We start from the raw sequence: 23,679 nt of genomic DNA, 5'->3' as shown, positions 1-23,679 counted from the left end.
TCCTGTGCCGTGTATTGCATTAAAAATATTCTGAATTATCTACGAGCATTGAAATAGAAATAAAAATTGCTTTTTTTACATAGGTGCAGCATCTTTTTATCCAAATGACACACTCAAGAACGAGATTATTCTGGATTAAAACTAGTATGAGGAAGGAACTGGGAGTGAAACATGTAATTAGTATTTTTTTTTTTCAGTAAGAAGACTAGAAGATTATGTCTTTTGAAAAGCCGAAGAGTTAAATCTTATTTTTTCTATTATTTTCAATATCTTGTGTAAATAATCACTTGAATATTTGCAAGTGAGATTTTTGTACTTGTCTGGTTTTAAAGATAGTGACCTGTAAAGTAGACATATAATCATGTGTCATAATTATAATGTCAGTGAAAATGTGAGTACACCATGCTATGTTCCTGTCTCTCAGAATCCACAGCCTCTGACAGGTACATCTTTGCTATTAGAGCTAAGGTCAGTTCAATTTGATTACTTCAACCAGCATTTGTTTCACCAGAGAATCCCATCAGTGATTACACTAGTGAATTAGTGATGACACTAATTATTTTAAATAGATGGATATTTTGCTGAATTTAGGTAACGAGTCGCCTGAATTTGATTTTTTTGTTTTATGGCAAGGCCTGTGCTGCTGCTGCTGCTGCTGCTGCTGTTGTTAAGAGATGCTCTAGTCAATGCCTGAATAATGTGTCCACTACACACAAGACAATTGTGTGAAACGTGTTGACTCATGCCTACAACTGCCTTAGGAAAAATTCTGAGAACCTTTCTCTTCTGTTTATACAAGATTGTTTGTGTTTCTGAGGACGAAGGGGATTATTCTAAAGCTGTTATTGTATCATTAGCATGAGTGCTAGCAGAGGCAGAGAAACTGCCTCAGGCTAGTTTACAGGAAGAATATTTCATAGCACTTGAATCCTGTTTGTTTTGTCATGCTGGATGATCATGAAATAAATACAGGGAGATGGTGCAGAAAAAAAAAAAGTAATATTGAAAATGCTAATTTAATATTTATTTTGTTTCCCAACTCTTCCAATGCTTTTGGGATTATCACCATGTGTGGTGTTAGCATTTCTCATGGCTTACTATGTGATTTTTTCCAGTACTGAAAAAGAACATTCTTTAAATATATATTTCTGACAATCTCTAGGAAATATTTCACTTGAAAATTAATCCCATATATTGAAAAACAGATCCTTATATCTAGCTAACCTGTCTATTGCTGTTCACCAACACAACATAGGAGCTTCAAAATCTCTATGTATTTCTATTAACTCCTGTATAAATGGGAGACACTTTTCTCTCTTTTGTAGGTGCAAATGTTACTTACACATATTTCATCTACTTCGTCTAAACACAATTTTAAATTTAGTGTAAAGCCCAGATACTCACCTCCTATTTATTCCATAGAAAAGTATTTAACAGCTATCCAATCCTGTCAGAACATAACTTGATAAATTCCTGAGTAATTCCCCAATTCTTAAATGCTGGACACACATACACAGTGTGGAGCAGTCTGATACTCTGTGAGTTAATTGTGGTTTTCATCTGCTGCCCGTTGTAGCTCAAACTTGAAAACCTTTTACATTCTAGATTTGTTGAATAGGTCTCTGTGCAAGGTTCTCCATCTCTATCTTGTTGTAAACTTTTTCTCAGTTTGCTGACACAGCAGATGTAATGAAAATTAATTCAAGTCTCATACGCTAAAGTGGATGCTTTTCACATTTGCATTTTGAAAATTATATTATAAATTGTAAAGCATTACTTCATTATATTGGCCTTTGGTAAGCCTGTTTCAAAGTGATTAATTTTTCCATAGTGATGATATTTGTGAAAATATTGGAAATATCAGAACCCAAAATTAAAATGAGAAGCCTGCTCATTATTATATGAAACACTAAACCAGTCTTTCTTCCCACGTTAAAAGAAATTCAGTACGTCTAAGCTACAAAGGGTGTTTTCAAACAAAGTTTTTCTCTATTAATGATTTTATCTGATATTGTCCCACTGCTTTGAGTCATGGGCAAAGGGTACATCACTTCTGTTCTGAAGAGGCTCTTGTGCTGTCCTTTTCACCACAGTAACCAAGAGCACGAAGGGATCTTTCTATGAGCAGCCCTGTGAGAAGAAAGTATGTGTAAAATAAGAATGTTTGAGCCATCAGCATCCCAGTCTTCCCCTATTGCTTGTGGACACATTCTTCTTAGACTTGGGATGACAAGACCATAGTACCACCTTTATCTTATCCCAAGTCAAATTCCAGTGCCTAGCCATGTCTGGGGAGGAATGGGCTTCAGTGGGCACAGATGGACAGCTGTGCAAAGGTTCTTAGATGATTTTAGCAATGTTTAAACCATTAACCATTTCAGTCTCTCACTGATTACTTAATTAATTAAAAAATAATTTGATTACTATCAATATTCTCATTAGTTTCAATGGCAGCATAATTTAGAAGAGAAATGCAAAGCTCTGTAACTCTACTGGCAATCATCCATTTTAATATGAAGATGCCAAAACCAGTATTGAGATTTTTATTAGCTACTCTATGAGCTCTGAACAACTCAAGAGTAAGTAAACAGTAATTTAATAAAAGCTCAAAAAAAAAAAAGCATATAAAGTGCATGAAACTTTTATAAGGATGTAATATGTGCTCATTCACTTATTTAAAGGCACAAATGACAAATTAGTCTTTCATCCATTGTAAGACCAGCCCTCAGTAATCACAGGCCTCTACAACCAAAGGAAATTATGGAATAAGGATACCTTGTTCCCTGTGGAGAAGGGACAAGTTAGGGAATATTTCAACTGAACTCAAAGGAATGCCAAGTAACTTTATCAGAGACACTAAACTGGGAGGAGCTGTCGACTTCCTCAAGGGCAGAGAGGCCAGTTTAATATGGAGTAAACAGTTGCACAAAACTTGGATATTTTATAATAATATTTTTTGTTGTTTGCATTTAATGATTCTTGACTGTAGTTAAAATAAGTCAAATTGTTATAGCAACTGAATATACTGACTCATAAAATTTTCAAGCCATTAAAACAAAAAAGATATAATAAATATAATAGTTTTAATTAACTCAATATTTAAATCAATTAAATATTATTTTAAAATAATATAAATTTCCAGCCTTTTTCCTGCAAGAAGACAGTTTCTTCATCATTAATGTATAACTCAAGAGTAAGACCCAGTTTTCAAAAGTGCTGTGAAAGGAAGCTGAAATATATTTTGTGGGCCTTTTTATGCAAACTACTGAAATTCGGTATTATGGAAACAGTAAACAAAATCAGAGGAGTTTCTTAGGTAAAACTGTGAGTCACTAAGTTCAAAATTTGGATTCTTCATGATAGGGCAAGAGAGCACAAATTATTCTAAATGTTTAGTTGCTTTCTCCTTAGTTCTAGTAGATGTACATCTACCTGCCTAATTATTTGACTTTATAAGTCTAATTGCAGAACCTGTATTGGCTTTTAAGATGCCAATTCAAGATGATATTTGACTAATTCCAGTCTAGACAGAGGGTTTCTGCAGTTTTTAATTCAAAATAAAAGCAGTAATCTGGCAGTGTCAGATCATTGAAATTAGCAATTCATTCCAATCCAATTGATACTTCTTTTTTTGATAAATATTGCATCCACTGCCAGTGGGCTTGCACATGTGGGGTTTTTCTGGGGCTATGTAGACAGAAAGGTTTTTTAATATAGATCAGGTTTCAGATTTAATTTATAATTAACCACAGAGCACTGGGCAAATCTGTTGCTCAAAAATAAATTAATTTAATTAATGTAGTTTAATATGATTTGACAGATATTAAGTTACTTACATCTTGTGAGGCATCTATTCAGGTAATTTGAATGCCAAGTTTTAGAAAGCAGCTATCTAGAAGAAAAATTTAATGTAATTTTTTGGTGGACTACTTGGAAGTGTAGGTATAAAGTAACCAGTTCCTCTTTTAATCATTAAATTCTTTTTAATTATAGACATAATTAGGATTATAATTGTTAATCAATTTTTCATTAAATACTGCAATAGGAGGCATATTATTTTCACTGTAGCAATTACTAATTAAACAAACTTTTAAAACAACTCTGTATTTATGCCCTTCTTACGAGATACCATCTCTCTCTTTGCTCATTTTGTTGAGGTTTTTTGGGGTTTTGTTTGTTTTCTGGGGTTTAATTGTTTGTTTGTTTGTTTTTGTTTTTTGACTGCAGATAGCAGACATTTATTTGCAGTTAAGTATAATACAGCAAGCTTTCTAGTTACAGTAATAAATCTACTTAAGAAAAATTGGTTGCATAGGATTACTCAATGAAAACACAGTCCTGATTTAGATGAATGTTTAGTAGAGAACTGACCAGCAACACTGACTCAGCTCTCTTAGGGAAGTATACTAAATAATAATTTTCCAAGTGTTATGCTAGAAAAGGTAATACTGATAGGGAGTCCATAGTACTGATAGTTCAGATTTCAGCTAGTGAGCTACGAATACCCATAACAGTGGCATGATAGTGCATGAGTAGATTCAGCATCTTTTATGAAGAAATGCTGAACTAGGCTCAGTGGGACATTATTTGTTCTGCAGTGACCAAAGGTCTGAAGGTGTGAATGTGCCACAGCAGGTCTGGTAATATCCTCTGTATGTTTGTAATATCAGTTCTAAAGAATACTGTAAAAAGAACTGTTGTATTCTTCCTTTTTTTTTTTTACTCTATACTCGCCTTCTACTTAGTCTTCCTTTGTTTATCTATAAATAGGTATAATATGATGAAAATTTTAATTAATTAGAGAAAAATCTCTTTGCATTTCTCATACCAGTATTTTACTAGGATATTCCTATGGAATTTGAGCTTACGAGCTATTAAATAGAAAAATTCACATATAAAGAAAGCAGCACTTCAGTGATGATTTTCCAGAAAAAAAAAAATAATCTTGTTCCTAAAGTCATCAAACTTTTTTGATTAAAAATATGGATAGGACAGAGCTATCTGAAAAAGGATTATCTCTTATCCTTCCTTAAAAAAAAAAAAACAAAACCAAGAAAAAACCCACCCCTTAACTTGTTAAGATGTTAGTGAAGGAAGTTTCGCTTAGCTACTAGAGCATTCCCTGCTTAGACAAATTAATAATAGAAGAGCTTTAAAAATCAATTTCTAATAAAATAAAATAGTATCTCTCCAAATGAAGAACTTGCTGTGCACAGCTGCTCTTGTGTTAACAATTAATGGCAAGCAATAGTGTTGTGGCCATGATATTGAACTCTCCAGAAAAGTAATTATTGAAGCAGATACTAAGAGACTGGAAAGCCTAAAAAAATCCATAAATGAATCAAAAGCCCTGAAAATCTGAGAACATCACTTTTTTTTTTTTTTCTTTTTTTTTTTTTTTTTGCAAAAGGTTCTATATTTTATAGCTGTTAGTTCATGTTAACAGTTCAATATTTAAAGGAGCCTTTAAAGTAGACAAAGTAAAAGTACAAACATTTTCCTAGTAATGCAGCTTATACATTATCAGTGAGCGCAATTAGTGTGTGTGAGTTGGATACATCTACTTTTTCATAGAAGTAAGCCTCTTTGAGTGTTGCTCACTTTTTTATTTCCCCTTTCAAATCTGGGAGGGAGAGAGGAACAGCAGCTGACATGATTTGGATCTAACCATACTCATCATAGAATTGTTGGTGGAAAAGACCTTTAAGATCATCAAGTGATCATCCATCAACCCAGCACCACCACCACGTTCACCACTAAACCAAATCCTCAAATGCCACATCCACACTTTGTTTTAACTTCCAGGGAGGGTGGCTGTCACTTCCCAGCACTGCCTGTATCAATCAATGCTTCACAACCCTTTCTGTCAACAAATTTTTACTAATATCCCATCTAAATCTACCCTGGCAAACCTTGATGCTGTTTCCTCTCAAACTGGTCCCTTGTTACTTGAGAGAAGAGATTGATAATTACCTCACTGCAACCTTGTTTCATGATATGAAAAATCTTGCAGTAAGTGCAGTTATGGCTCATTTTTCAAAACTGGTGTGCTGGAGCAGATCCACCAAGTTATAGGATAACGTACTATTTCTAGTGAGATAATGAAATTGCATACTGCAGCTCACCCTGCCTTCATGCTGAAATTCATGCCATCTCCCTGTCTTTATGATACAGATTTAAACCTCCAGAATTTTCTTTTATAGGAGAACAAGGAAAATCAGAACAGACCCAACAACAAAACATCTTGTTGGTTCTTCTTAAGCTCTGATACTTCAGCCCTCTTTAGGGACATGGTCACTAGTGCAGGTGAAACTAGTGCAAACAACACATTTAGGATGAAATTCAGTTTATGCATGCAGAAAGAGAAATGTTTGTCTCTGAAATAAGATAACAGAAAGAGATTCATTTTAAGTGGCAGACTGCAGTATGTATTGCACATTCTAATCGCTTTTGGGTTTTTTGGTACATTGGGACCAAAAATCAATAGATTTGTTTGTGTATGGACTATTCCCATATCAAATCTTTGCTTAACTGATTTGTGATAAAACTGAGTGCAGTATTGCCCATAACATAATTACCCATTACCACATGGGTAATACATTCTAAAACACCTCAATGTTATTATCCTCTCTTTTCTGTATTTTGATGATGCTGTGAAAGTTACAGAAGACATTGCACAGACTTGTCTATGTTAGACAGATTTTACCTTAAAACATTTTAAGGTCTTGAAAATTTCCAGTCACTAGAAGAAGAAAATCACAAGGAGATGGCTGCATTCAGTCCTGATTGAACATCTGGTGTGGTAGCACAGAGATGGTCAGTAACAATCTCTCTCTTGGGAGGATGGTACTAATTAGTCATTAATCCAAGACATCATTATGCTACAGATATCCTGAATACTAATTATAGCAGTGGAAAACACTTTATTATGATTAATGTTAAGGGCTTTTAAAGTTGTGGTTGTTTCTTGTTTTAGTTACCATGTCTCACCTTTTACTGAAAAACAGCTAAGGTACTCTACAAAAGTGCTACACTGAAACTCAACTGACTTCTTTCTCAGTAGAAAATTGAGGAGTATCACATTTCTCAAATAGTCTGGGCTATCACATACGTGAATTCAGGTTTATTCACTTAAGTTCACTAAAAAACCTATGAAATATCATCACAGTAAATGCTGTAACTTTTACCTTTGCTCCATCTGTGGAAGACTTTGCTGAATCTGGCTCAGAGACTTGAATTGAGTCCGTGATTTTGATTATTTTAAATATCTCCATGAATGTTAATTTGCGAGACAGCAAGATAAAATTTGGAGTTTGAGTCAAAATAAAATCATGTAGTCTGGGATTTGGTAATTGGTATTTGTCATCTATCGTATTTTCAGCTCTTAGCATCATTTCTCAAATGTATTAATAATGTAAAGGGATGTAAAGGTGTTAATAATTCATCTCTGCCTCTCTGTTCATTGAACAATAGAACAGGGCATAACTTTCAGGAGAGTTTCATTGCTATAGGTGCCTCATTAATTCAGAATGGGAGGTCGTAGCCAAGGTCTACCTTTCCTAAAAAATATTTTCATTTAGGCTCTACCTTGTGACAGTCTCTTTAGTGCATTAATTGGTTCTGCTTGTAATCAACCAACCTGAGTATTTCTACTCTAAATGTGCAGAAATAATAGAAAAGCATGACTTACTCTTGCTTGATTTATATCTTGTCCTGTATCTCAATAATGTAACTAGAAGTGGGAGGGATATCAAACACAATTAATAATTTATAAAGTAACAAATCTATCCACATACCAAAGAAGAAAATCATCAAAAGGGAACATGAGTAAAGCCTAATGTATGCACCAGAGAACTGTGCAGTGTTGACATAGTTCAGAGATACTCATATGCAACAATAAACTGTGAGGCTGATTTCTTGGAGGTATTGGTGAACCAGGTTCCAAATCACCTTATAGAAAAGTATTAAACAATATATTATATTGAAAAACCTGTAAATCTCAAAATCCTTGATCAATTTAACTTTCTGAGGGACAAGTGTAATCATATATTTTGTGTTTTTCATTTTGCTTTTATTTTAGACCACATAATAGCTTTTGTCAGCAAGATATAAGCCAGTTTCCCCAAATGGCTCTATAGTATGTTATGTGTATGGACCAAAAATGCTGCATGTCTCTTTCATTGGTTTCCATCAATTCTAATTATTTCCTATATAACTATAAATGCATACTTATTTTTGCATAGAAAATATTTAGCATATTTTTAAAAGGTTGTTTTTAAAAATGTTAAATCAGGATAAATTAAAATTGATCAGTGGAGATCAAACATCATAAGGGAATTTCAGTTTCCTATGAAAAACAATTCCAATAATATCCTTAAATATTCAAAATGTTACTAAAACCAGCGAATACATTTGAGGCCATTCAAAGCTATCTAAAATTAAAAGTGCTATTTGAGATAGAGACTAGGATGAATGAGTAATTTAGTAATTTTAATTCTTGAGATTGAAGAGGGAATTCAGCACTTTAGACTGAATGAAATTTTAGATACTAAGGGCTGAGTCCTTATTTATATTATTCAGAGCCTTGCAGAGGCTTTCTACCAGATTATGTAAATTGTAGTAGAAACCATCAGAAAGATCAATAGAACAAATTTTCTCATTATACTTTATATATCTTAATTAGTGTACAATCCAGCAGCCATTAATATCCTAGGATAAATCATGCAGTCATGGAAACTTAAACATGTAGAAGCTTGTTACATTTTTCTGGAAAGAAAATAACATATTTGTTAGGAAAACAACACTTATTGACATGTGGCACAGGAAATAGTGGTTTAACAGCAGGGTAATAAATAATGATTTTAAAGACCTTCTCCAGATCTCCCTGAAGCTGCTGACAGTCAGTCCAGGACTGTGTGTACTGAAAGAGCTTTGCTAATAAAGCAAAAGTAGAATTTAGTTGTTGTGTTCACCACTGTGTCTATCTACCCAAAACAAAAACTCTGTTGCCAGTCACAGTAATGTCCAGAAGGACCAGATGGGCTCTAAGTAGGGTGCTGAGTGGCTTCTGCTCAGTTTATTTTGTGTAATTGGACTCTTATTATAGTTTTTTAGCCTAGTTCTAGTGAATTACTTCCTTTCCATTGTTCTTTTTAACCTGCTAACATAGATGTAGCCAAAAGAGACAGTTTGAGCCTCACTGCAATCCAGGCTATTACTGAAAAGCTGTGGTAGAACTGAGTCCAAGGCTTAGCAATTCAAGGTTTAACTGAAGGAATTCTGCTGTAGATTTGGAAAAAAATGTCTTCACGTCCTTCATTTTACTGTCTCAACTAGAAGTTTTGAGCATCCTCTCCATATCTAAAACAAAGTCAAAGAAAGGAAGGAATTTTTAAATGTGTTGATTTTTATTCCATCTTAAAACCCCTGAAGTGTTGTTATACAATCATTTGGTGCTTTTGGAAATACTAGGGAAAGTTACAGGCATTTCAAATTTTGCTATTAGGGTTTAAGTTGGTATGAATTTTGCTTCTTCTTGTTTCTGAAAGATTTGCCACACACTGTTTGGTCTAAAGGCCCTGGTTCTGAGTGGCTTTCTGTCTAGAGAACTGGTGCTGGCCTCAGGGATGCAATGTGCTTACCTGTCAGGTGGCATTACATTAATAAGTATTTGTAGCTCTCACATTTTGCAGAAAAAAGTAGCTGAATTATTTCTCATGGTCTTCTGTTGCCCAACTAAGATGAAATCTTAGCCCATATTTCTGTAAATGTTAGTTTAGCATTTAGAAAAATTATCCTGCAGTTTAAAGTAGGATTTGAAGATTGTGGTATCAGATAAATTCTAGCTAAATGTTCCTATGATGATTTTCACTAGATAATTTATGTTAGCTAAAGGGCCATTCTGGCATTCTGTCTGTAGAACATTGATTCAGTTTTAAATGATTTCCTCTGTCAGTATCCACTGTCACACCAGCAGATGATGTTAAAAGGGCCCTTCTTCATCTCCTGCATTCAAATTCTCTTTGAACCACCATCCTTTTGCTTTACAGAATGCACTTAAGGAGTTGAACTTATCTTTTGTGTGAAATGAGGTAGCATTACCAGTAAAAATTGAATTCGGTGTGTTGTTTTGAAATAAATCCAGATCATAAATTGAGATAATTCTCTGTTTATGAAGGCTGTCCAAAATATGTGTCAATTTAGAGGCACATATTTGGTAGGGCACAGCCTTTTTACTGGATGTCACTGGAAAGACAGTTTTGGCAAACATATGGCAGCCTTGGTCAGTAACTTGATTTATATTTGCTATTTTACCTAAACCACACATAATACAAACTAAAATAATACATTGCATGCAGATTTTGCAAGTCTCAGGAAATATATCTGGAAAATGGATTTTCAGATGGAGTTCCTATGGAAAGGATAGCCTGGGCAGAGACAAAACAAATCCATCATTGAACATGTGTTATCCTTGTAGGCTCATAAAATACTGGTGAATTTAACCTGTACATATCTAACTAATGGTACTTAAGTTAAAGTTTTGACATATATCTGTCTCAAAAAAATTCTCTCCTTTCTGAAAATTTCAAATGCTCTTATCCTCAGGTCCCAAAGGACCTGTCAGGTGGTCTAGTCTGAAATCACAGACAATACTGGCATAGTTTTTAAGGGTCTCCTGGTGTGCAGCAATACTCAGTGTTCTCTGTGGAACATGTACTGCAAAGTGTGGGTTACACTCAGCTTAAAGGTTCCAGTCAGTGATAGGCCAGCTCATGGTTTGGTCTCTTAGGAAGGGGTTCATTTTGTAAAATCAAAAATAGGCATCTACTCAAAGCTGATGGCTTCTTTTAGATTCATAGGTGGAGATATAATTCTTCCAGTTTGTCTTAGGTATATGATTTTTCAGGAAGAATCCTGGAGCTGCCTATATCTTTCTTTATTTCCTAGACAGAAAAATGATTGATGTCAGGAAATAGCTCCCCCAAGGCTTTTGGCGCACAGTGAGAGAACAAATTGCTGAACATTATCTCATTCCCTTTTCACATTTTTGTGTTCGTTAAGCTGTCACATGGTTTTGAAAGGCTCCAGTAAGGAAATAATTCCTGCCCTTGCTGAAAATTATGGTAAGGCCTAATAGATTAAACACTTGAAAAAAGTCATAATTCTTAGCATTTTCTTTACAGACACATAAATATTTACATCTCTTTTTTTTCAAAGAATATATTACGTTCATGTTACTCTTCTAATACGCATTTTTAGGTAAAGCTCTTGAGCCAGGATACAATTATTTCTGCTCATAACTAAAATACCATTATTATATACAGCAATAATTACGTTTTGTTTTTAAATTAAGTTGTTAAAAAAGTTGTTTCATTATCTGAAGAGTTTTGGTTGAATTTTTGGTTCCATTGAAGTCAGTGGTCAATTATAGTCACTACATGTTTCTTCAATGCACTTGGTCATACATATACATATACATATACATATACATATACATATACATATACATATACATATACACATATGCACACATATATGTAGTTTTACTGCATTGTATTATATGGTAATATGTATAAGGGTGTCTAGGTATTTCAACAACATATTACACAAATAGACTCTTTTTTATCCATATGAAATATTTATATAGTACAGAGTCTGTGATACTGACTCATTACATGGTTGTAATTAAAATACTTGAGATAAAGTTTTATACTATCCCATACTTTTTTTTTTTCCTTTTTAGCTTCCCCATGGGTAGATAAAAGTCGAACTCCTAACAAAATAGATCTGTATGATGTACGGAGAAGACCATGGTAAGCATTCTTTTTAAAGGTTTTGTGTATTTATATACATCACTAACTTTCTAGATATTACTGTAAAAATCTTTTTTTCTGTTTGTTTTTAATGGTACTTACTTTCAGATATTTTTAACTAGTTAGTTTTTCTAATTATACTCCTTGTTATGCATTATCTGCTACAGTTGTTGTAGTATTGGATTATATAGCCTTTTCATAGGAGTGTAACTATCAGATAGGTGTCAGACAGTTAAAAACTCTAATTTTGTGCCAAAATCAATTATAATCTTGAGTATTAGACTGAAACATTCTTTCAGACTTTTGCAAATATTTAAAAATATGTCTTAGTGGTTTAGACCAGCAATAAAATCACTAGATGTGTAAAAGATGGGAGAGTAGTGGGATTACTCCTCATGACTTTTTTATGTAAGCCTCTCAAGACATAAAGTATATTGATACTTTATGCAAATTTGTGTAATTCACTCCATTTCTTTATTTCAGGTATATCCAAGGAGCTGCATCTCCCAAAGACATGCTTATTTTAGTGGATGCGTAAGTGCTTACTGTCTGAATAGGGACATTAGTGGGAGAAAAGTACTTTGGTATATTGAACAAAGCTCTGTATGCTGAAAAATAAAGAGGGAATTAAGAGGTCCTTGTATGCAAGGTTCAAAAATCTTGATATGAGCAAAATAAATGCGTGATAGAAAATAGATCCAAAAGGCACCAACCAAGCATGAAACTTATCTAAACTGGAGGCAAGGAAATGTTTTTTTCAAATCACTTCAACATTTTTCTGTTTTCAACTTACTAATTACTGTAGCAATGAAGAGAATATTTCTCATGTGCGTGCCAGGATTTGTTGAGAAGCACAAACCTGAAAACAAATTGCTAGAAGTGTTACAATAGTTGTGATAACGATTTAATAAATCTGAAAGATAAGATGTATGTGGACTTTGTTTGTTTTCTAATACAGATTTAAAAATTGAAACGTTTGGTTACTGCTAAAATATTGCTAGAAAGCAAGCAAATAAATGAATAAAAGCTTCCTCTCTACCTCAGCAAGACTTTCATGGTGTAGGGCAATGTTGAGGGACTGAAGGGAGCATTGAACTTGATGTGTCAGATTGCTTTATGCTGAAAAGCTTCTCAGGCATAGAATTTGCATTTAATGCTTTTACACATGGTGAAGTGCTTTCATATCAGCAGTGAATTTTATCAACATTTGTTATTTCTTCACTTCAGCTTAGGTTTTGCCTTGAATCAAAGAAGCTGTCATGTGCATCTCTGGAAATCCAGAGCTGTAAATCTGTGTGTAGGAGTATAAAATGTTTAGATAATGCATTGGTTAAAGGTGGTAAGCTCAGATTTCTTGAAAAGGAAACAAGTAAAGGATGTGGCATTATGACCACATCTAAGGCCCAGGACTGGAACTTTGTATGCCAGTTTTGGGCTTACTTCAATAATTATAAATAGTTTAATAACACTAATGATGAGTTGGAGAATTCAGGAATTAAATTGAAAATTTTAGTGTGTAAGTTGGTTAGAGTTCTGGTGGTTGCTCTGTATTTTCTTTTTATGTTTTACATTATATTTGCTGTGTTCAGCTTTTGTATTGTGCATTTTGTTTAGGAGTGGCAGTGTCAGTGGGTTGACGTTGAAGTTGATCCGCACGTCAGTCATTGAGATGTTGGAGACCTTGTCTGATGATGACTTTGTGAATGTAGTTTCAGTGAGTATCTGTTCTTTCCACAAAATTTGCATTGTCAACAGAGCCAAAAGCAAACTATTTTAAATACCAGATGTGAGATACTTGAATGTTAAGCTGCAAAGAGACTGAAAATATATTGTATTTGTTTTCTTATAAAATAAAAGGAATGCCCTAGATGTGATATTACATATACATATCAGTGAAGGGCAAAACTGATTTAAATAATCTCCTGCATAGCAAAATTCTCCTTTGCAATATAATTCTATGGTTAAAAATCTCTCCCATCAGATTTATATATGCAAATTCTCTTGAAATAATTGCTGGTTCCCAGATTTTCTACACAGAAGATATTTGGATTGCTCGTGTTGTTTGATGCATAATGACAGTAGATGTGGAGCATATATCTGACCTGCTAAAGAAATGTTTCTGGGAAGTTCTAAAAGTTTTTTGCTACTTGATGGGTAGCAAAACAATTTTTCTCATAATAAATAATAAAATAGAAGGAAGAATCCATGAAGAAGGTATGGGAAATTTTCAATTTTCAGATGAATACTTTAGATGTCATGTGCTAGCCTTGGGAAAAGCTTTTTTTTTTTATTTTTCCATTAAGCTTTTCAACGGTAGAATTTTGATTCTAAGGATTTAGGATGAGAACACTGACATATTCTTAATAACAAGAGACAGCCTCAATGATGAATAACTGGAATGATTTTGGAGATAATTTTCAACTTGTAGAGTCATATTGTAGCCAGCCTGAGGGAGAAAGACCTGAAACATAAGTAAAAGAAATCTTTTTTAAAACTATTTATTGCTTCTTGGTTTGCTGACAGCTAAAACTTCCTGCAAGGATCAGAGAAGTGCTGACTCTCAATGGTGTTTCCTTTTTTAAAATTTTTAATAGTGGATAAGACCATTTTCCTTGCTTAAATTGCAGTGAATAAAAGCAAAACACCTGAGGTTTTTTATTATTGTTATTAAAGGAAATAAGCTTTTCTGTAATGGCATTGGGGAATTGAAATCTTCTTAGTTTCACCAATTAAAAAAAAAAACAAAAAAAAACAAAAAACCAAAAACCAAAAAGCTTGTAATCCTAAACTGATGGAAATTGATTACTGTGTTCAGTGAAGCTGTGCCAGTTTTCACTGCTGGAAAGCCCTACTACTTTTTTTATTTACACGTATTTCAAACTCTTTTGTTACATTTGACTAGAAATAGTGTGTCTTAATGCTAAGCCTTCCTTAGGCTGCAATTTATTATCTAAGGTTCACTGTTATTCTAATGAGGCCTCAGGATTGGGATTTGTGTCAAAAAAGGACCAGAAATCCTGAAATATTTTCTGTAGAGTATTTCCCCAAGGATTTGTTACTTATAATATATAAGGGCCATTTCTTCCCTTTGAAGGAACTTTAGAGGCTCACATCAGAAATTTGGTTGCAATCCAAAGAAGATATTTTGGTTATGTTTTCATCATCAGTGGAGGGCAACAATCACAGAAATGAGCAAAATAGTACATGGCATCTCTAAATCTTTCATAAAGGGCTATTTGGTGTTGTTCCCTTATAATTAAAAAGTCTTTATTAAAACCATTCAGTGTTATAATTACTTTTGTATAACCTATGTTTTCATGTATTCAGTTGATTTATGAATGGAATTGTGGAGGTTTACGACATACATATATTTTATTTCTCTAAAAAACAAGAAATCATGCTATGGTTAGGAAACAAATGGTTGCATACTATAAGGCATTCTATAAGTGAGAAAAGTTAATGCAGAAGTTAGATCTTTGTTTGAAGATTTTTTTTAAAGATTTCTTTTGGTTTTTAAAGATTTGGCAGAATCAATCTAACAGCTGGACTAGATAATCTTTAAGTCTTTTCCAGCATAAAAAAATTCTATTATTCTATCATCTTGATTAACAAAATATTCAATAATGGAATAGATAAAACTAAAGTCCATCTGCAGTACTTTTTTAGTGAACTCAACACACAAAATGTTGAGTTAAACATTTTGTTCTAGGTGAAATAAATGCAGGTTATTCAATATTTTTTTTAAAAAATTATTCAATATGTTGCATGTATTTGCTTAAAACATTTTCTTTGTAAGCATCCCAGTATTAGACATGGTAGGCTAATGAAAAAGTCTGAACAGCTAGATGAAAATGTTCAGTTATTACAATATTAACATATATGGATATATGAACCCCAACGGGAAGTTATCTATGATTTTTATTTCCCTCATGGAGCTTTTAGCCTAAAATGTGACAGTTGTTTTATGGCTTGTTAGCTTTGATAACCATGGAGTCTTTGGTCTGGTTTTGAGTTAACTAGAGAGCTGTTTCACTGCTAACCTCTGCCAAGATGTTAGCCTCAAAGCCCATACCCACGATGATTCATGCCCACAAATGAAAAACATGGATTTAAGCTCATCACAATCACTTCTTAAAAATGACAGGAGGATTTAAGGAGCTGTGCCTTTTATATGAGGAAATCCTGTAGAAAAAAAGCATAAAAGTAGATGTGCTAAAAACATTAGTTCTACTGAATAAACGTAATTCCTGCCTTTATTTCCAGGGAAAGAAAGGCTGAATGAACTATTAAGTTGTAAAAAGATAGCCAGGGGTTAATATATCATGGTTTCCTTTGGGATTTGCATGTTCCTTATCTGAAGTGCTGTGCTTTGTTGCAGGGAGAAGACCTGCTGTTTGAAAGGGTTTAAATGTATGAGTAATACAGCTGTTTTCCCACTAATCCTGTTATAGGCTTTGATAGCAGCGAGTGGTAGATGATGGGGGCAGCAATTCCATCCCAGCACGTCGTGATTTAGTGACTTAGTTTCAGATGCTGACACAGAGAGTGTAATTTGTTTGTGATTGTGGGCAGTGTGCAGGAGAAATGTATTTCAAATCTGCAGAGGTGCAGAAAAACCACACAAAGGAGAAACCTCCCTTACATCAACAGATGTGTTAAAGGTCAGGAGCTGCTGTACCTTTTAAATTCACTTAGCCTTTGTGAAAATCCAGACTAGTATTTACTGCTTAGGAATTGGAAATTAAATGTCATGAGCATACAAGGTAGAACAGAATCATATTCTGGGAAAATTGAAAGCTCATCTCCTGCTCTTGTGCAATTCTGCACATTGAGTAAACTCAGAGAGAAGGTGAATTCTACATGAATTGATTTCAAATAAAAAACTGTACAGCCAGACTATGAAATTATTGTTGTATACCTCTGTTCCCACTGATTTTTTAAAAGCAGCCTTTCATGTAATTTTATAGCTCAGTAGTTGCAAACCTGTTTACTTTGTCTCTTGTACTCCTAAGTTGGTAAAATCTTTATGCTTTTCTATTTAAAATATTTAAATATGCTAACAGAGGGAAAAGAAATTTTTGTACAAGTCTTTTCCATATATCAAAGGACTCCTTTCCCTTACTGCTACATCCTGCATTCTGCACTTCATATTGCATCTGTATTATCTTAAATACAGGGAGATGTTCCTTCCTTCTGGAATCTACTTTCTTAAGTTTATTTTAAAAATTAACTAACATGCAATTGGTGAAAACCTTAGCCTGAAGTCCCAGTGGAGGAAGGAGGAAGCTAAATTCTACAGCCAGGTAGCACATCATGCTTATTCTATTATCTTTGCTAGAAATGTTAGCTTTGTATGAGTGTACTTCTGTTTGATTGGCAAAAACTTGAAAAATTTTATTTAAAAATCCCTTAAACTTTGTTTCTTTTCTTATTTCAATCTAATGTTTTTAGTGGACCTGCAATTAAATTGCATACTCAAAGGGTATTGAAAGGATTTTTACTGTGTTTTTGAATTTTGACCCAGAAAAGTTCAGTGGTGCTTAGTTTTTCCAAACAATATCACGACTTGAAGAAAGTAAAGAGAAATTAAACATGATCATGGTATCAGTGGCACTGAAGTATTTCTGTTGGTGGATCTGGAGGAAATGAGAAGGGTTCCTGTATTAAGTGGTTTGCCAGAGTACTTTGCTTCTTACTTTCTCATTTTCCTCATACTAGGATACTAAGGAGAAAACATAAGATGCCTGCCATGGTTTTCATTATTTGACAAATAAAAAACTAGATAGAGTCAGGTTCCCTCTACAATAAGTATGTCTCTCTTAGTGGCTGAATCCTAAAGCATTTCAGGTAATGAATCACAGTAGCTGCAATTAAGTGTACAGGCTCCTCAGCATCTTAGCTGTGTGAGGCAGTAAACTAATACATGTAATTAGTTTTTTTGGCAGAGGATGTGGTTTGTTTTTTTTCCCTAGTCACTGAAAAATGATAGAAGAGCAAGTTTAGGTCTGAGTGTTGAGCTTCCTGCTTCTCTTAAGAGCAATCTACCTAACTGACCTTTTGAGTTTCTCTTAAATTGAATGGTTCATTTTCAAGAAAAGGCGAACAATGATAGCTGCAGATAAACACATCTTGGTAGCATTGTTCATTAATGGAAAATCATTACCATTCCTTAATGGTAGGCCATTATCTTTCATCTTCCATATTCAAGGAGCAAGTGAATTAAATGTGTTTTCTTCATAGAGGTATATTTAATAAGCACTGTAGGTGCAGGGTTAAAAAAAGCTCAGAGAAGTTATGATCAAGATCTAGTATTTAATTGCAGCATTGCTAATAATTACAGGTAGAGCAAGGCTATGTATCTATGGAAATATATGTAGGGGAAATATATCTGGAGGACACTTTTAGCAAATGTAATGAAGATGAATATTCTGCAAATAACAATGGAGAAAATTTGGAAATTATGGAAACCAAGGGATTATTAAGAAGTTGGAAAGAAATTTCATTTTAGCAGCAGGAGTTACAGTAGTATAAACAGCATAATGGAATGTTTATCTGCTTGTAGAATTATCTTTCTTTTAATCTTCTCTCCAAAAAGAAAGTCAAGAAAGGAGTTAGTGAAGAACTGTTAAAAGTCTCTCAAGTGGGGCTGGACTTGAGACGAAGATTAGGGTAGGGAGGATATTATATTAGATGACTTTTTTGAAATGAATTGACTTTAGCTGGACTCTTATCCTCAGGAAAGCAAATTATACAGTTTGTTGTCAAGAAAAAGTAAAAGAGAGGGACCACTAGGAGTTGAGCTTCTTGCAATCTTCATCCAACACGATGAACTAGTAATGCTTGTACAGCTTCAGTGACATGGCTAGAGACAACTTCTTGTCTAAATAATTTACAGATTGTTCACTTTCCCTCCTGGAAGGAAAATTGTAAGTGTTTGAACTCAGATTTTGACTGTATGACTCCTTTGTTGTGGCTGAATACTGTTGCATATTTGTGGAACATATCAGTAATTTAACACAAAAAGGCTCAGTTTTTACAAAAAAATATTGTAGGTGTGTTCTCCGAGGACTGAAAATTTTTTTGCAGGTGATGGCTTGGCTCTAGAAAGCATCTTCTCACACACCTGAATGCATCACCTGAGAAGCTAGGTTTGAGGCATGCTCTCAAACTCACAGAATTTGAGCTTATTTTTGGTTGCTCTGGGGTACAGAAATAAAGTCTAATGACTGATGTCATCACAGATGAGAAGTGCTGTGGCTGGAGAAACTCTTGTATCCATAGGTTCTCAAACTTGTTAGGTAAAAACATTGCAAGAAGCACTAGTTGAAGCCAAATAAATTTTAACGGCATATAACTAGTTAAAATTCCTTTAAAAATTCCAAGGAAAGATTCTTGCTGACTTTATATCAATATTTAATGCATTTCTGGAGGATGCACTTCAAACAAACATCCACCACTAAATGTATTTGCTACGGTTTATTACAGAAGTAGCAAAGGGAATTTTAATGAGCAGTGATAGGTGGGTGGTGAGACAGTAAGCAAGTGGCCAGATTGGAGTGTCTCATTGCCCCTTCTAGCCTTAAATCAAGAATATGTAAAGATGTTGCTTAGTTGGTTGGTTGGTTGGTTGGTTGGTTTTCTTTTTATTTTGTCCTGCCAACTAAATGTTTTTTCCCAAGTAGCTGTTTATGATACAACTTAGTCACTAATGGACTGGAAAGTACTTCATGATCCTTGTGTGATACAAATATTCAAAATAGTAAATACTGCAAAGCTTTAATCTTTGCAAACAGGGAATACATAACTAGTTTTTTCTGTATTCTTGACAGTTTTTCTGTGTCTATCTAGCAAAAGACATGTTCAGTAGTTAAATTTTCTCTTATCCTTAGTGTAAGTAAAAATTTCATGTTAACTTCATTTTAACAAGCCCTACAATATTGTCTATGCAATAAGACCAAATGGCAAATACTTACATAAAGCAGACATATACAGAGCTAGTCTATGACAGAGAGGTGAACATAAAGTGTTACTATTCCATTGCAGTGATAATATTCCTTGTGGTACTTGCTTACATTTCTTCTGGAATATCTGGCTTAAAATAATAATGTCAGTGTGTAAAAACCAATGTAAGATAAAAATCATGTCAATTCTTCTCTCTGAGGATTACAGCTCAGACCAGGACCATCTCCAGAAGCCAAGTTGCCATGTTCACCTCAGAACTGTGCACAAGCTACAAGCCTTTGTAGCACTACAGCCAGACAGATCCCACACAGAAGCTATTCATGTTTTTTATTCAAAGACCATCTGGACATACCTGATATGTTGCTACAAGATTTAGTTAGAAAGAATGTATTTCAACAGTTTTTTTCTTAATTTCTCGTTTAATTGGAGCCTTACATAGCAACAAATAAACTTGATAGACCTTGTTTTTCTTTCAGAAGAACAAATTAATAAAAAGCCATCTGAACTATTGAATTTATTCTGTTTATACATCTATTATTTTGACTGATATGGGAAAGTATATCATGCCAGATTCAACACCCCAAGAGAGCTGAGGCTGCTGCAGCTCTGTGCTATATATCCTACCAAATATCTTCCCAACTGGCACAACATACATGGAGCACATGTATGTACACATACATACATTATATAAATATATATAACACAAATACAAACACATATCTATAAATCAGGCCATCCACACAGATAACACAAACAAATGCAGAGCATTCATGTGAACACACATACGAGTTTATCTCTTGGAGACCTCTAGGACCAGCAGCTCTATTTTATACAACTTTTTCATCTCTAAATTAACTAAATCCATCTCCTTACTCTTAAGGGTTCTTCTCTTAAATATTCCATACTAAGTCCTGTGCAAACCTGAAATGCACTTTACAGTTATTAACTGTAACTTTACCTTGCTATGGAACAAAAATGTTCAAAACGTGTGTAAGATAGAAAAAAGACATGGAAAGATTTGGAAAAGGAGTAGTACAAATTTAAAAACAGGATCAGTTTCATTTTGTATCTGTCACAAAGCGTTAATTCTAGGGAAGAGAGTGCTTGAGTGCAGAGCCAAAGGGAATGGAAATTAGGAGCTCAAATTCTACATTAGGATGTCAGGAGCAGGAATGTTGCTGGAAACTGTACAGTTATTACTGTACAATATAGCTGACAGCTCCAGATAACTAGAAAAGTCACCTCCATTCCTACTTTGAGGGATTGCTTTGGGCATCAATACACATTTTTATTGTCTCCTCTTTTAGCTGTCAAATGTCAGGGAGTCAGACTTCTAACAACACATGGCATGGAGGTCTGTGATTTCCAGAGTAATCTGAGCTCTCTAGTATATTAGTAGTATGTAAAAAGAGTAGTTTTTAAAAAAAAAAAGTATATAAAAAGTTGTATTTAAAATTTATGGTTTAGTGGTATATAAAATGATTGATAGCTCTACCTCATGGTTCCACTGGCTAATAAATCTGTTGGCTCTTTCCAGTTTCTTAATTTTCAGAAAACCACAAATCTTACTAAAGAGGCCCCTGCTTTGTCAGACATATCATTGATCTTGGGATATTTTATAGCATGTCAGATGCTGCACCAAAAATGCATTGCTGAGTCAGCTTTCCAACTAGGAGACTGTAATCAGGAAGTGTTGTGACAGTATCATTAAAAATTTGTATGGAAGAATGAACAATATGAACAATAAACTCATTCCTTACCTGTTCAGAAGAGGCTGAGCTGGCTTTAATGATTATTCAGGAGAAAGATGACTCACCATGTTAGTGATAAAATAAGAAATTGCAGGCTATCCTGAAGTTTTGAGATGAGATGGAAGCTATTTGTTCTGTGATCCCCCTTTCAAAAGTATACTTCCTATAGTAGTCATCTATTTGTTAGGTTTATTATGTGTGGCAGTGTCTTAGTTTGGAGTGAATCTAAAGGATCTCCTAACTTTGGCAGAGCATGAATGAAATACTCATCGAGTTCTCAAGTCTCACACTTCCAGGACTCACACTTTTCCCTCCTGTCTCGCTTCCTGCCTTAGCAGCAGCATCTCCCATGCCAGCACTGTGCTGCTGCAGCCTCCTCACTGCTCTGGAGCTCCAGCACCTGCCCAGCCAGGCCCAGTGCTCTGCCCTACAAGAGGGACAGACACACTGGAGTCAAGATGTGAGAGTGCAGAGATGATGCTGCAGCCCCCTGCTGTCCCTCTGCCATGTGAGATGATGATAAATGTGTGTCTGTCTGTAACTTCTTGCACCAATTATACTTTCATCTTCATACCCTGAGCAGCAACCTCACATATCAAGAGAATCTACAGGGAACAGTTTAATACTTAAAGCTTTAAGTCTGATGTCCAGTGAGGGGACATGAGGAATGTCAGGGAAGTTCAGTGTGGACATTAGGAAAAGGTTCTTCACTGAGAGGGTGGTCTGGCACTGGAACAGGCTCCCCTGGGAATTGTCATTACTCCAAGCCTGTCAGAGTCCAAGGAGTGTCTAGACAATGATCTTAGTCCTGTGGTTTAGTTTTTGGTAGTCCTGCATGGAGCAGGGAGTTAGACTTGATGGTCCTTATGGATCCCTTCCAACTTGATATATTCTCATGATTCATCTTTTTGGCAAGGGTGCTTCATGTTTAAACAACTTGAATTTGACTGAATGGAGATCCTCCCTGTCAAGTGATAACAAGAAAATGTCTGCAAAATAATTTTCTAAGAAGTTTCTTCCTGTTAGAGCTCTCTTCCCCAGTGCTGTGGAGGGCAGGCTGCAGGGCTGCAGCAGTGCTGGGGTTCAGAGCAGCCAACTTTCCCTGGGAGATGCTGGAGTTTACAGTACTGAATTTTTCAGTAGCAGTCAGAAACACGTGATTTTTAAGTTAATAATACATACTAACAGCCACAGCAACATAAAAAGACCATAAATTTCTTCTTGCTAAGCAAATTCATCTTTCAGCCTATACTGATGTTCTGTGTTGTAATTCTGAGATTGGCAGTGTAGCATCCTACTTTGTGGTCTGAACATTAATCCAGGGGTACTTAGTGGGAACTTTGCATTGATTTATGTGAAGATAATAATATTGGTTATGAAGGTTAACAAAGCTAACTGAGAGCAGACTTTAGCCTTATATTTGGTCTTTTATATTTATCTTATATTACTATTGTACAAATTTTTTTCAATGGCTATTTATTGATCTAATAGTTTCATTGTTGTTAAATTCTGCTAATTCTGGTGTATGATGGACACATATGTATATTTAACAGTGAAAATAAATGTGATACATTTTAAATCTCAGGAAATGCCAATAGTGAAAATTATCATGTAATCCTGATTTAGTTTCATTGATACTTGAAATACAATTTAAGAAATGCAGGTGTTCTCCATCTCAGTGTTTGAATAAGTTTCTTATATTTTCTCTATATATCTCTAGGATTGCACTGAAGACTATCAGTACATAAGTCATAGAATAAGAGAAATAAGTTTTTCTATAGGAAGATATAAATGGTGAACTTTGATATCACAAATTGTTTTCTCTCACGTCAAATTACAGACTCTTATTGCTTGAACTGCCTCAGATTTTCTGTGTACTGAGAATTTACATGGGAATAAAACTTTGTAAATTGCCTTCACAGTATTCTCTAAATGGGTTCTGATAAATATTTATAATATATTCTCACTGCTCAAATACAGATTCTAACTGGCCTTATTCAAGATTCAGTTATTCTTGGGATTAACCCTGAAATCCTATTACCAAGCCTAAAGCAGCAGTGGAAAAAAAAAAAAAAAAAAAAGAAAATGACAAAGCCGGATTTAGCTACAAAATGAAAGCCTGGTGAAATCAGATCTATTTCACTATTGCTCAT

General features: G+C 34.4%; 1 protein-coding gene across 6 annotated transcripts in view; it reads left to right on the top strand.

The window, feature by feature from the left end:
* CACNA2D1 (calcium voltage-gated channel auxiliary subunit alpha2delta 1) overlaps positions 1–23,679 on the top strand; it is a 342,789-nt gene that overhangs the window by 238,247 nt on the left and 80,863 nt on the right. For all 6 annotated transcript variants that reach the window (XM_056514818.1, XM_056514832.1, XM_056514799.1 and 3 more), the window contains exons 8-10: positions 11,744–11,813; positions 12,297–12,347; positions 13,428–13,527. In XM_056514818.1, the coding sequence (XP_056370793.1) occupies positions 11,744–11,813; positions 12,297–12,347; positions 13,428–13,527 (221 nt within the window). The remainder of the gene's footprint in view (positions 1–11,743; positions 11,814–12,296; positions 12,348–13,427; positions 13,528–23,679) is intronic.

The sequence above is a fragment of the Oenanthe melanoleuca genome, chromosome 1A (genome assembly GCF_029582105.1).
Source record: "Oenanthe melanoleuca isolate GR-GAL-2019-014 chromosome 1A, OMel1.0, whole genome shotgun sequence".
NCBI lineage: Eukaryota > Metazoa > Chordata > Aves > Passeriformes > Muscicapidae > Oenanthe > Oenanthe melanoleuca.
This window is presented reverse-complemented; position numbering and strand designations above follow the sequence as displayed.